Here is a 15,857-nt window from a genome sequence, read left to right as displayed (position 1 = left end):
TATCTCTAAGAATTTTCCCAGGGGAGAGATGCCTCTAATAAAGAAGGTAGATGACACGTTCAAGAGAAAGAACTAATAGAAATGGACCTGTCAGTTCTTTGCAAATAAGTGCGAAATTTACATGTAGAAACTAGAGGAAAAACTGGTCAAAAATTCCCCCATTTCCACTGGTGGAGGGATGGATACTCAATCATTGTATAACTGAAACCCAAGCACAAAAATTTATAAGTCTACAACTGTACCTCATGGTGTTACACTAATAAAAAATCTTTTTAAAAAATTCCCCCATTTCCTTTCTGAGCAGGGTCTTACAGGAATAGAGAGGAGACAAGTAACTCCCATTTATTGGTAACTTCTCTAGCCAAGTTTCAGTTAAAACATGGGGCTTGGTAGTAGCTTCTCTGCATTTCTTAAGGGCAGCCCCTTAGCAACTATCTCAAAAGGCAATAAACCTTTCTCTTTTGCAGAGTCCAAAAGCTCATGAAAGCAGTTAGTCAAATAGAGTGGGTCACACCACCCGTAGAAGAGATACAATCAATGCTTCTCAGACATAAAGAAAAACAAAGGGTCAAGACATAATTGTCAAGTGGTCAATAATATGAATCATATTTGTGAATGCTTCTCAGACATAAAGAAAAACAAAGGGTCAAGACATAATTGTCAAGTGGTCAATAATATGAATCATATTTGTGATAAAGACTAGCAATCTGATCATCTATATTTGCATACATATACAGTTTAGAGACACATAAGAGGCCATTGGGAAAAAAAACAGTAACACGTCCTTCCTGCCCCACCAAGACCACGAGTTGCTCCCCACGAGAGGCTCTCCAGCATGGCCATGGAGCCAGAGGCACATGGACCTAATTTGGAACCCATAGCTTTTGGCAGAAATGTGAATGGACTATGCTTTACGGTGCCGTGCCCCCCCCACCTCGGGAGAAAAGGGGTATCTGTCTCTTCTGCTTCCTTCCCCACTCGCCGGCAGCATGGTGGCCACTGCCTCAAGAGCCTATTGGATAGCCAGGTATGAGCCAGCAGTGACGGGGCAACTGCAGCCTCATGGGATAGGGGGTGGAACCAGCACGTCCTTCCCACCCCACCGAGATGACGAGTTGCCCCCCACGAGCGGATCTCCAGCATGGCCCTGGACCCAGAGGCACACAAAACAATTTCAGAACTATGCAGGTTTTGTCAGAAATCCCTCCAGACTTAATTAGTAAAATATGAGAAATCCAAAATCGACATTATATGCTCTTCATAACCAGCAATAGAAAACAAATTATTTCACGATGCCTTTTCAGCAGGTCTGATTGTTGGGGGGAAATTCCAAATAATAATGGTGGATCTTTTGTCGAAATAATTTAATCAAAGTAGAGAGTTAAGTGGAAATCAACTGCCTCACAGGCAGAGGGAGGGTTGGGATGGGGGGAGTATCGGGGTTCTTGGTGGTGGAAAATATGTACTGGGGAAGGGATGAGCGTTTGATCATTGTATGACCAAGACGTAAACCTGAAAGCTTTGTAACTGTTCTCAAAGTGATTCAATAAAAATAAATTTAAAAAATAGTAAGATAAAGGGGATTACTAGCCAACCTTGGAGTGGTAGACGTGCTCTCCATCTTGGAAATTAATAGTGCCGAAGGTATCTGTTGGGCTTCTAGTTGTATGAGTTTCAACAGACCATTGCTCATTTTCACTATCATCAGCAGCTGAGATGGTCCAGGTATGATCTACCCCATGATGGTCTCCAATCAGCCGCCCACAGCAGCACCTTAAGACAAAAATTAATCTTAGAATAAAAAACACAATTTTAGGCCATAAAATGCATATTGTGTGCTTCTACAGTTTTGTAGGGTATAACTGCCCTAGACTAACAATGTCTAAAATATAAGATTTATACTAGATTTATGATACCAGATTGTCTTCCTTAGGGCCAGAGCAATAGTACAGCAGGTGGGGCACTCACCTTGCATGCATTCTTCATGGATTCAGTCCCCACCACACCATATGTTCCCCTGCGCCCACCAGGAGTGACTCCTGAATGCAGAGCCTGGAGTAAGCCCTAAATATTGCCAGCTGTGGCCCCAAAACAAAAAAAAATTAACTTTTTAAAAATCCAGATTGTCATCTTTAGAAGCAAGCTCAGTGGTTTTCGCCCTTAGCTATATATATTAGAATATTTTGAGAAATATTTCTAAACATATGAAAATCTCTAGTACACCCATGTCCATAAGGTGGAAGCAAGCCCAGGGTTCATTCAGGTCACTGAACAGATAAGCAAATTGTGGTATCAACATAAAATTGATATTATTTAGTCTTTTTTTTTTTTTAGTTTTTGGACCACATCTAGCTATGCTTATAGGTTATACCTAGCTCTGTGCTCAGGGAGTACTCCTGGCAGGTTCAAGGAACCAAACGGGATGCTAGGGATCAAACTCAGGTTGGCCCCATTGCGAGACAAATGCCCTACTCGCAATACTATCACTCCAGCCCTGATATTATGCAGTCTTCAAAAAACAAGAAATAACCCTGTGAAATGATGCTTCAAAACTGTATATTAAGTAAAATAATCCCACTACAAAAACATAGATCATATAATTTCATGTAAACAATGCATCTAGATTAATCAAATCCAGAGAGACAAAAGGTAGAACAGTGGCTGGCCTGTGTAGGAAGACAAAGATAGAGAGGATTGTTATTTCCTGGGCACAGAGTCTCGGTTTTTTAAGAAAGAAGAGCTCTGGAAATACACTGTGCAATATTGTCAATATGCTTACTGCCACTGAACCATACACTCTAAATGATGAGGATGATAAAGGAAAACTCCAAATTGTAATTTTAAACATAGTTTATTTTATGTCAACTGTGCCTCAGCAAAGCTATTAAAAGAAACAAAAATATCCAATATATACTACTTAAGGTGCGTAAGAAAATATTCTCTTGTAAAACATAATATGCACAGAGCACTACACTGTAGCACTGTCCTCCCATTGTTCATCAATTTGCTCGAGTGGGCCAAGTAACATTGTGAGACTTGTTGCTGTGTTTGGCATATTGAATACACCACGGGTAGCTTGCCAGGCTTTGCCATGTGGGCGAGATACTCTCGGTAGCTTGCCGGGCTCTCCAAGAGGGGCGTTGGAATCAAATTCTGATTAGCTGGGTTGACTGCGTGCAAGGCAAATGCCCTACCCACTGTGCCATCACTCCATAAAAAGGAAGAAATGTTAATCTATGGGAGGGGATATAATTTCAAAGAAATTCATCATTGTTGTATAAGCATGACAAAAGAGCTGTGAAGGGGACTTGATCATAAACACAGTACACAAGAAATTAATATATATATAATATTTTAAAGAGACAAATTTAAAGGAATGTTCTTACAGAGCTGCAATTTTGAAAGACTCATGAACAAAGTCATAATTCCAACTAAATACCAAAATTAAGCAAATTAAATGGTCAAAAACTAGCAAAATCTCAATAGTCATTGATTAAAAAAACAACCTTAATGATGAATACACAATAATCAGAAAAATAAACATTGAATATATGAATTTTAAAATGTTCTGAAATAAAAAACATCACAGACCAAGAAAATCATTTACATGAAATAATGTGAGATCAGGTATTGAAGACAGAGCAACAAATAAGGCACTTGCCAAGCATGTGGCTGACCTGACACCAAATAAGGTCCTTAACCCCTTTTAGGAGTGATCTCTGAGTATACGGCCAGGAGAAAACCCAGAACATAGCCAAGTGTGAACCCAAAACACAAAAACAAATACATATATCTGTATATATACATATAAATACTATATAAAATAATTTAAATCTACAACATTAGATTTTTATCTAATTAACATTATATTAAAATCTAGCATTAGATTTTTAATCTATAACAGTAGATTAACATTAATAATTTAAATATCTAACATTAGATTTTTTATTAAAATAATTGGAATCTATAACATTGTTGACAAGTAGTGAAAAAAAAAAACACATTCACACCCTTGAAGACACACCAAAAAATTTAGTAACAGGCACCAAAACAAAGCAGGAGTTCCAATATTACTCATAGCTTCTTATCCAATGCCACCATTTAAAAAAAGTAATTCTTACTTAACAAAAAAGCTATATGTAAAAATATCTACTAGTATTTCCATCTTGGCATGTCTTCTTAATTCTTCACATTCTTTATCTGCATGCCTTCCTAACACATGTAACCTTTTTGCCAGATAACCTGTAACTGTAACTGGACAAAGAAGATAAAATGAAGTTTATTGTGTAGTCTATATTATTTCAGGAAACAAAATGCTAGTACAAACATGATTCAATAAAGAATCCAAGTTATCTTTTTTAGCCATCGTTATAGTTTATAATCCAAATTATTCAGCTTACAAAAGGACAATTTTTAAAAATGACCAATTCTTAAGGCAAAAGATGACAGTATTCGCCAACATTGTGGTAAGACAGAATTTGAGGTAAGACAGAATTTGAAACTACCCAACAGTCTTTGAGGCATTTATGGTAACTATATTTGATAAACGTAAGCCCACTTGAAAATAACGAAATGTCAAATGTCTCCAATAAAGAAATAGAAGTTTTTAAAAAAAGAACAAGGGGAAATTATAGAACTGAAATGAAGTATATCTGAAATTAAACTTCTGCTGGATTAACTCACGGGCAAAATGAGGTAATAAAAGGATGAATTCTATAAATCTAAAACCAAATCAAGAGAAATTACTGAATCTATAAGGCTGAAAACTGTTAAACAAAAATAAATATAACTGCTATGTGGGGGGCAATGCCAAAGATCTAATATTTTATCACCAGTGTCCCAAAAGGAGAAGGGAAAGAAGAGGTAAAGGAAATTTATTTGAAAAAATAATTTAAAAAAACCTTCCCAAATTTTGGTCAAAGAAATACTTCCAGATCCAAAAAGTTTAGTATATTCTAAACAGGATATCATATTTGCAAACATAATCACAGTACTGAAATTAAAAATAAGGTAAAAATCCTGAAGTTAAAGAAAGAACATTTTATTTGTAGGGAAATTAAATTATTTTTAATTTCCTCCAGAAAAATTATGGAGAGTAGAAAACTGAAACAACATTTTTAATAAGGATTTTTTAAAAATCTACCGATGGAGCTGGAGTGATAGCACAGCAGGTAGGGCGTTTGCCTTACATGCGGCCAACCCGGGTTCAATTCCCAGCATCCCATATGGTCCCCTGAGCACCGCCAGGAGTAATTCCTGAGATCAGAGCCAGGAGTAACCCCTGTACATCGCCAGGTATGACCCAAAAAGCAAAAAAAAATAACAATAAAAAAATTTAAAAATTTTTAAAAAATCTACCTAACTAGAATATTGTTCAGTAAAAATATTCTTCACGAATGAAGGTAAGATGCAGATCATTCCTAGTAAAGAAGTATTAGGAGAATATATCACCAGCGGATTTTCTCTGAAAGAAATGAAGGAAACTTCTGTCTTCAAAATATCTATACCAGAGAGCCACAGAATTTCAGGTATTTAAGGGTTTTTTTCTCCCTTAAGAGTCAATAAAATGCATGTGAGTGAAAATTACTTCTTCCCATCATATTCTTACATTTGCTTTTAATTTCAGAAAAGTTTATGTAATTAATAAAAAGAAAATATATAGAAAACTATGGTAAACTCTGTCAAGAAAACTTAAAGTTGGGTCTCGCTATATTCCCTGGCAGTGAGCTGTCATCTTTCTCCTTATATGCAGTATGATCTGAAATTCCACTAAAATTCCAATAAACCTTCCTAAGTTGCTAAATAAATAAATAATAGAAATAGAGATAAAAATAATATGAGGAAAAGACTATGCAGATTAAAAACAAACAAACACTGTCTTCCCGTTGTTCATCGATTTGCTTGAGCGGGCCCAGTAATGACTACATTTTGAGACTTGTTACTGTGTTTGGCATGTCGAATACGGCCGGGTTGGCTGTGCGCAAGGCAAATGCCCTACCACTGTTCTATCGCTCCAGCCCAAGCAGATTAGCCAATTGGAAACTCTTGCCCCAGTACTACAAACAAGAGTATTTTTATGTAGAAGTTCTAATCCCCACATATGACTATATTTTCAGATCAGCCCTAAACATAGTTTAAAATGCCAATAAATCACTGATAAAGGTGATATTACACTGAAAACATATTTTTGCCTATAATCCTGAGTCACAGCAAGTTTTATAATATTTATTTGGTCGTTGTCCCTATGCTAGGGCACCTAAAAGCTTTGGGCTTTTTCAAAGTGATAAGAGTAATAAAAGTGCTGAAAGATGAGTCCATTGCAGATAGCCAATGATTCAGTCAAGCATGCTTATGTGAAACAGCATCCATAAAAGCCACAAGGACAGAGTTCAGAGAGGTCTGGGATGCAGTACTGGGAGAACAGCACCGTGGGAGATCACGGAAACTGCCTTTCACACATACTTTGACCTGATCTCTTTAATCCAGCTGTTTGTATCCCTGTAAAATGCTATCTAATGAACTGCTAAACTGAAGCAAATGTTTTTCATAGTTCTGTGAGCACCTCTACCAAAGAAATCAAACCAATGAAGGGGATCATACCTCTGATCTGAAGTTTATCAGTGACAAGTACAAGTGACAAAAGTTTGGACTTACAGAGTATGACAGGAATGGGGTTATGATGCTATCTCTAGGGAGTTTTGGAATTGAGTTCATAATTGAAGATAAAACGTATGTCAGAACTGCTATCAGATTTAGAGGTTGGTATTTATATGTCATGGAGAGTCAATATTGTGACCAGAAAACTGAAACAACCAAGCTTTAATATTGAAAAAAAAAACCCTACCAAATTAGAATTCTGTTCAGTGAAAATATCCTTCATGAATGAAGGTAAAATGCAGATCATTTCTAGTGAAGAAGATTTCAGAGAATATCACCAGCAAACTTTCTCTGAAAGAAATGAAGGAAACTTCTGGCTTCAAAAAATATATACCAGAGAGCAACAGAATTTCAGAGATTTTAAAAGTTGTATGTGTATGAAGACCTTTATTACAATTATAAAATTGTGAATGAAATTTAATTGCACTACCTGTATTTCAACTGTAGGAGATTTTCCCAAGGTTCTTGGTCATTTCCATGCTTTGGTAATTAATGTAATCTACTATAGTCACATAATCACTTTTCTTCAAAAATGTCACACATTTTTCTTTTAAAATTTCCCTTGATGGAAAAATAAATAAACAAAAAGCCAGAAAGAAACCTTGCTCAAAAGGCTGGAGTGTGTGATTTACTTGCAAAGAGGTCTGGATTTAATCTGAAGCAGCACCATATGTACCCCAAAAGCACATTCAAGAAGTGGAGAATGGGCACTGGTGGAGGGATGGGTATTCGAACATTGTATAACTGAAACCCAAGCACAAAAATTTTTAAGTCCACAACTGTACCTCATGGTGTTTCACTAATAAAAATTTAAGGGAAAAAAAATGAAAAAAAAAAAAGAAAAGAAAGGCCCAGGCACTAAGCTGGGAGTAGCCCTGGGCACCATCAGGTGTAGCAAAGTAATAATAAAATTAAAATTAATAATAAACTTCCCTTGGAATGTGAAATAGTCTACATTAAAAAAAATATTTTCATTAAGTGCCTTTCTGAAATCTAAAACTGCTCCAAAGAGTTGAAACAGAGAGCCTAAATGTCACGTCTTATTTATATTTTCATATCTCTCACCTGATTAAATTCTGGCAGACCTGGCATCCTGCAGTACATCTAAATAAAAGAAGTAAAAGTTCTTAGTTGACGGGTGCATTTGAAAAAATATTTAATGCTTACTCTATAGCAAAGATTTATTATCCTACATGGTTGAGAAACAAAGCTTAGTATTCATATATCATTCCCGAAGTATTTCCTATGTCATTTGCCAAATATAATTCCACCACAGCAATTTTGATGTAATTAACAGATTACTGAGTTTGAAGTCAAAATGCCGGAATTGAAAGTTCATCAAATGATTCCTCTAAAAAACTCAGTTTTCACATCCAAAATTATCTGTCCCATAAGGCTACCAAAAGAATAATCTGAGGTAATGTATGTAAACTATCTTACAGTCGCTAATACATTTCATTACGTATAATAATGGTAGCAGTTGTTATTTTAACATGAAGACAACAGAACTCTTAAGAATTCTAAGAATTAAGAAAAATATATAGGACTGGGAAGATAGCCCAGGGATTAAGGCACTTGCCTTGCATGTGACCAACCCCAGTTTCATCCCTGGTACTCCACGGTACCCTCAGTATTACCATGTAAGGCCCTCAATGTAAGAAAAGGTAACCTGACATAAACCATAAAACACTATCAAATCAAGGAAAGAGAACATGACTTAGTTATATCCTTATTATTATCTCTTTTTCTCCTCCCTATTCCCAACCCAACTACTATACATAAGGCATATGTTCTACCACTCTGAGTCATTTCCCCAGTCCTTAATCATATTTTTTGAACTCAAAAGTATCTTCTGGATTTGTAGGGGGGAAAGCAAGGTTACCTTGGGATTCTGTAAACATTTTATAAGCAGATAAAATTAGAATGTCCAATCACAGGACTTAGCAGCCACAGGCATGTCTATGAGCAAAGGACTAGCAAATATTTAACAAAGGCAAGGACGCTATTTTAGTGATCCCCCCAAAATGTCACACACCTCATCATGGCACCTTCATAAGCATACAAGTGGACTTCTAAATTTCAGAAGAACATAAGGTCCTATGTTAAAATAATCTTAAAAAATGTTCTGCCTTATTAAGATATTGCATATCCATTTTCCTTTCCTTTAAATTTCTTTTCCCCAAGGTCAATGCCACACAATCCTAACTTCCAGGTCTAATTACCCAGGGGATTTTCCATAATTTTCTTTCCTATCTTTCACTGGTTGTACTTTTAAACTTTATCCTATGTTGTAGAACTTCAATAGGGTTAGCAAGAATTCGAAATACCCAAACCCAAACCACTTCATTCTGTGATCTATTATTTGCTCATGCTAAAGGTCTATGGGAGGAAAAGGAAAATAAAATTTAGTCTTTCTTTAATCTGATCAGCGCCCAAAAATATCCCACAAATAGTTGCAATTTCTCATGGACACTTCATTAAAAAATAAAGACCATTAACAACATTTTTAATATTTACAAGCTACAATTTTTGTTCAAACCTATATGTGATTTTTTTTGGTCCAAATATCCAGATGTCGCTCTAGGTACTTGTCTGATATATATATCGTCCCAGGGAGAGGAACAGAAGGATGGAAAATAACAGTGAAATCTACAATATTAGCAATAGCTCCATTAGAGTAATATTCTAATAAAATTTCTTATGAAGTTATTAAACAGATGTTTGTCAGGAACATGCTGTATGGTAAATATTGTCAGTCACAAAGGGTGGAGTGAAGTATAAAATTGACAAAACTCCTTTTCTAATCTGGTAAAAAAAATTTTTACAATAGCATTGTAGTTTACGATTACAATTACGACCATCCTGTTATTCGTCGATTGCCTCGAGCAGGCCCCAGTAACGTCTCCTTTATCCTAGCCTTGAGATTATATTCAAGGCTCTTTAGGAGAATGAGACCCATCATTGTTACTGGTATTTGGCATATTGGGTACGCCACCGGGAGTTTGCCAGACTCTGCCGTGTGGGCAGGCTACATCTTATTATGACATCTTATTATCTCATTCCAGCATTGTAGTATTTTAACAAAAATGAAAAATCAACTATAAAAAAACACTAAGTCTATGCATATTGCCAGATCCTCTAAATAACTCCTTTTGTCATGTTTTTCACAATTCTCTAAGTAGTATGCTTTCAAAAAAAATGAAATTACAAATTTTACCTGTGAGGGTCCTTTGAGCTGGGTACAATCTTGTTACATTCTCTCTTGTCAAACACTCCTTCAATCCAGTATTTCTGGGACTGAACAGAAAATGTCATTACTTTTACATTTGAATTATGTGAAAAGCAATGTAACGCACATTAGTTCAGTAGCCAAAATCTATTTAAATATCAAGTACACTCTCAAAATAGCAAGAATAATCCCAAGAAGCCAAAATATTACTAGCTTTGCTTTTAAACAAGATAGAAGCAATTAAGCCAAATGTGAAGACAAATATATTCACAAAGTTATTGGTCCATAATCTCATCTTAAATGAAAGCTCTACAAAATATAGCTAGGAAGTAAAGGCATAACAAAGTCTTAATGCTCTCTTAATTCTGCTAAGTCACATTTATAACTTTCATCAAAATCTTACAGAGTGAATATCAAACACTCAAGCCTCAAAATTTTTACTCATTTGGGCTGGAGAGATAGCACAGCGGGTAGGGTGTTTGCCTTACATGCGGCCGACCCGGGTTCGATTCCCAGCATCCCATATGGTCCCCTGAGCACCGCCAGGAGTAACTCCTGAGTGCAGAGCCAGGAGTAACCCCTGCGCACTGCCAGTTGTGACCCAAAAAGCAAAAAAAAAAAAAAAATTTTTTTTACTCATTATGCTTCACTTTGGCTACAATTTTATAGGAATCCAGAAAGAGGATCAAAGATGCAGCCTCAGGGCTAGAACGATAGCACAGTGGGTAGGGCATTTGCCTTGCACAAGGCCGACCCGGGTTCAATTCCCAAATTCCCATATGGTCCCCCGAGCACCACCAGGAGTGATTCCGTAGCGCATGAGCCAGGACTCAGGATGAACAGTAACCCCTATTCATCACAGAATGTGACCCAAAAAGCAGGGAAAAAAAAAGATGCAGTCTTAGCAAGATTTAAATATACAGTCTAAACATATCTTATACCATTTGACTGTATTACTTCATGTTGTGGGCTGGAGCAATAGCACAGCGGGTAGGGCGTTTGCCTTGTATGCGGTCAACCTGGGTTCGATTCCTCCATCCCTTTCGAGAGCCCAGCAAGCTATGGAGAGTATCTCACCCGCACAGCAAAGCCTGGCAAGCTCCCCGTGACATATTCGATATGCCAAAAACAGTAACAAGTCTCACAATGGAGATGTTACTGGTGCCCACTCAAGCAAATCTGTGAACAATCAGAGGACAGTACTACAGTGCTTCTTCATATTGTATAGAATAACTCTACATCCAAGTGACAAACTGGTACTCGTCTGAGGTCAGAGCTATTGTAGAGCGGGTTGGTCATTGTCTTGTATGTGGCCAGACAGAGTACAATCGCCATCAACCCATAAGATCTCCCAAGTACTGTGAGGAGTAATTCCTGAGTGTAGAGCCAGGAATAACCCCTGAGTACCTCTGGTGTGACCCAAAACACCAAAACAATAATTAAATAAATAAGGGATTTGTGGGCCCTTAAAAAAAAACTCGTACTCATCTCTCTAATGAGACCTCTCCAATTGTATAAAATTCAGATCATAGCTAAACTCTTTAGGAGCTGAGTTATAAGTCTAGGTACACAATACACTAGATGCACAATAATCCTGGCCAAAAGACAAACTTGACTTCTTATATGAAAAAAAAATTTACTTCAGTGTGGTAGAAAAATATACATGTAGATGAGCCAGAGACTTAGTATTGGGATTAGAGTGCTGGCTCTGCATGCAGCCACCCCTGTTCCATTCCCCAATACTATATATGATTGACCTTCTGAGTACCATTAGGAGTGATCCCTGAACATAGATCCAGGAACATCCCCTTAGCACTGCCAAAAAAAAAAAACACATACACGCATACACAAATATATATCTGGCTAAAATTTTATACACACATAAGTATTAGAGCAGCAATGGAAGGGCAGTGAACCATCTATAATGGAGATGCTTTCAGACGATTTTCGTTCAGTATCTACTGTACGTCTTATGACTATTCTTAGCCCAAAATCAAAGTACTAAAGGTAGTTAACACGTTACATTATGGACAAGACACTGGAGCCTCATTATCACGCTGTCCTTGGGTTCCCAGATGATCATGAGGACGTTGAAGCATGCCATCCCAAAATATACCTCTTTGGAGCATCACAACAAAAGTAAACTGCATATATAGGAGGGGTATAAACTGCATAAATCGTATAGATTTTGTGGGGTCCCTGGGACATTGGTGGAGGAGAGAAGGCTCTCTGATGATGGGTTACTATACCCAATACTATATGGTGTTGGAACGATGTCTGCTTGATAAATATGATTAATAATATTGTAAATCCTGAAACCTCACAGGTCAGAAAGATAGTATAGTGGATAGGACACTTGCCTTGCATGAGGCTGACCCAGGTTCAATGCCCAGCACAACATATGGTTCCCCAAGCATCACCTGGAGTGAGCCCTCAACATTTCCAGGTGTGTCCCAAAAACAAAAACAAAATCAATACAAAAAATTTCTGGTACCTCAATAAAATGACTTTTAAAAAAGTAAACTACAGATCAATATTTAATGATCAAGCACAGCGGGTAGGGCGTTCGCCTTACAAGCGGCCAACATGGCCGACCCGAGTTCGATTCCTCCGCCCCTCTCGGAGAGCCCAGCAAGCTACCGAAAGTATTCGATATGCCAGACACAGTAACAACAAAGTCTCCAATGGAGACGTTACTGGGCCCGCTCGAGCAAATAAATACAATAAAATCTTAGCAAACTAGGTTTCAACAACATAGTAAAACAATCATACATCAGGACCAAGTAGGTTTAATGCTAAGAATGCAAGATTGGTTTGACATACGCAAATCAATCAATGCAATATGCCACAGAAAAAAAGGAAAAATATATATCAATAGTGACTGAGAAAATGAGGAGATTCAACACCTACTCATGATAAGAAAAACTCATTTAAGGAGTTGCCTTGCACAGAATTGTGTTGTAAAAATATACATGTGGATGGTCCAAAGAGAGTTCTGGGATTGGGATGCTTGTCATTTTTTTGGTTTTGGTGTTTTTATTTTTTAATTTGCTTTTGGGGTCACACACGGGGATGCACAGGGGTTACTCCTGGCTCATTCACTCAGGAATTACTCCTGGTGGTGCTCGGGGGACCACATGGGATGCTGGAAATTGAATCCAGGTGGGCCGCATGCAAGGCAAATGCCCTACCTGCTGGACTATCTCTCCAGCCCCAGGGTGCTTGTCTTGCATGCACCCAATCCCAATTCAATCCCCAGCACCTATGGTACCTATCAATTCTGTGGTAGACAACATTCCTAGCATGTTCAAGGCCACAAGTTTGGTCGCTGGCACTGTATGGTCTCCATTACGACACAGAACACTATTTCAAAAGGATTATATATTACTATTCTCATTTCAGACCTATTTATAATAGCCAAAATATGGAAGCAATCTGAGTGTCTAATGACCAGACGAATGGATAAATAAAATGTTCTATATAAATGGAATACAAAAATAGTCATATGTGTGTGTGTGTGTATATATATATATATATATATATATATATATATATATAAACTTGCCTTCTACAACATGTTTGGAACTTGAGGAAGTTAAACTAAGATAAATGAAAGTACTGCGACACGCTAGGGGAAAAGGCCGCTCAGATAGAGAAGGGAGCACCAAATAAAGAGTGTTGGGAGATTCCTCTCAGGATGGAAAATGCGTGATGAGAGTAGACTATAGTCCGAACAAGATTGCCACTCATGTCTCTTTTGCAAACCACAGCACTCAAAAGGAGAGAGAGAACAAAAGAGAATGCCCTGCCACAAAGGTAGGGTGGGATGGGGGGTTGGAGAGTGGGAGGGATACTGGGATCCGTGGTGGTGGGAAATGGGCACTGGTGGAGGGATGGGTATTCGATCATTGTATAACTGAAACTCAAGCACAAAAATTAGTAAGTCTACAACTGTACCTCATGGTGTTTCACTAATAAAAATTTAAGAAAAAAAAATGAAGGTACTACTAAACTCTGACAGAAGGAAATTGATGCTGTTTTGTTTTTGTTTGTTTTGTTTTATGACCACATCCAGTAGTACTCCTCGGAAATACCCCTGGGTTGGAGCTCCTGGTGGGGTTCAGGATGTTAAATGGAGCTGTGATCAAACCCACGCCCCAGGGCTCTCTTCCCAGCCAGGAAACTTGGACCAGATAGGGGCTGTGGTGTGGTAACAAACTTTGAAAATGCATAAAGTCATATCCTTAAGAGAAACACAATCATGAAAACGGATGTTACCTCAAAGTAATAAAAACGAAATGCTTCTGGTCTATATTCTCATTTTGATCTAAAGACATATGAAAAACAGCAAAAGCAAAAAGGGAAGTTTCCTTTGAAAACCCTGTTGTCTACAGACACATCTGACACAAGGAATTTTAAGAATTATATATTCCCTTTCCTAGAGTCACACCAACCAAGAATTTTTTCTTACCCTAGGGGAGACTAAAAGTCTCACATAGAAACAAATGGTTCAATCTCCTATCTGTTCTTCTTATGATACATTATGAGTTTTTCCTAAAAATCACTTATTCTCTTGAAATTTACGTACAAGTGGTACTACATGGAAAGTATCATGCTAAGTGAGATGAGTCAGAAAGAGAGGGATAGACATAGAAAGATTGCATTCATCTGGATAACATAAAGTAACAAAATAGGAGACCCAGAATAGCTGAGATAAGTACCAGGCGGATTACTCCATGGCTTTGAGGACAACCGCACACGCTAGGGGAAAAGGCAGCTCACACAGAGAAGGGAGCACCAAATAAAGGGTGTTGGGAGGTTCCTCTCAGGATGGGAAATGCGTGATGAGAGTAGACTATAGTCCGAACAAGATTGCCACTCAATATCTCTTTCGCAAACCACAGCACTCAAAAGGAGAGAGAGAACAAAAGGGAATGCCCTGCCGCAGTGATAGGGTGGGAATGGGGGAAGGGGGGTGGGAGGGATACTGGGACTGGTGGTGGTGGTGGAGAATGGGCACTGGTGGAGGGATGGGTATTAGTTTATTGTATAATTGAAACCCAAGCACAAAAAATTTGTAAGTCTACAACTGTACTTCATGGTGTTTCACTAATAAAAATTTAAGGGAAAAAAAATCACTTATTCTCCCCTGAATTGCCTACACTCCCTCTACCTTCCCTATGAAGATATAATTCACCAATTATCACCTTTTAGTGTTGTATGGTAGGGGGCGGGGAGGGAATTATTTATTTCTGCTTTTTTGTGATGCCATGCACAAAATACTAAAAGTAAATCAATTTCTGTATTTTTTTCTCTTGTTAGCTTCCCTATTGTTTGTGCGTTTATTTTATAGATCCTGCCATAGAGCTTACAAAGAAAAAGTATTCTTTCCTAAACGAACCCAAATGAGATTATGAAATTCTTTACATACATCAATATTAAACTAAAAAAAAATCTTGCTCAAGGACCAGAGAGATAGTAGCAGGGTTAAGATGTTTGTCTTACATATAGCCAAACCCGTTTTGATCTTTGCTCTGCATATGGTTGCTCTGAGTCCTGTCAGGAGTGATTCCTGAGCACAGAGTCAGGATTAAATCCTGAGCACCCTTGATATGCAGATTGCCCTGCCACAGAGGCAAAGTGGGATGGGAGGGATGGGGGTGAGAGGGATATTATTCATGGTGGTGGAAAATGGGCACTGGTGGAGGGATGGGTATTTGATCATTGTATAATCAAAACCCAAGTACAAAAAATTGTAAATCGACAACTGTACCTCATGGTGTTTCACTAATAATAATAAAAAATTTTTTTAAAAATCCTGAGCACCACTCAGAATAATGCCCCAAAACTGAATAAAAGAGTAAAAGAGGGCCAAAGGAGGGCCAAAGAGATAGTACACCAGGTAAGGTGCTTGCTTTGAATGCAGCAGATCTGGGTTTGATAACCAGCACCCTATATGTTCCCCCAAGTA

General features: G+C 37.7%; 1 protein-coding gene across 1 annotated transcript in view; it reads right to left on the bottom strand.

Moving 5' to 3' along the window:
- Positions 1-9,972, bottom strand: part of TRPM6 (transient receptor potential cation channel subfamily M member 6) — a 140,926-nt gene extending 130,954 nt beyond the window's left edge. The window contains exons 1-3 of the mRNA XM_056118745.1: positions 9,875-9,972; positions 7,723-7,761; positions 1,596-1,773 (exon numbers count right to left, since the gene is read on the bottom strand). Of these exons, the coding sequence (XP_055974720.1) occupies positions 1,596-1,773; positions 7,723-7,761; positions 9,875-9,972 (315 nt within the window). The remainder of the gene's footprint in view (positions 1-1,595; positions 1,774-7,722; positions 7,762-9,874) is intronic.
- Positions 9,973-15,857: the final 5,885 nt, after the last annotated feature.

The sequence above is a fragment of the Sorex fumeus genome, unplaced genomic scaffold (assembly GCF_029834395.1).
Source record: "Sorex fumeus unplaced genomic scaffold, SorFum_2.1 ptg000038l, whole genome shotgun sequence".
NCBI lineage: Eukaryota > Metazoa > Chordata > Mammalia > Eulipotyphla > Soricidae > Sorex > Sorex fumeus.
This window is presented reverse-complemented; position numbering and strand designations above follow the sequence as displayed.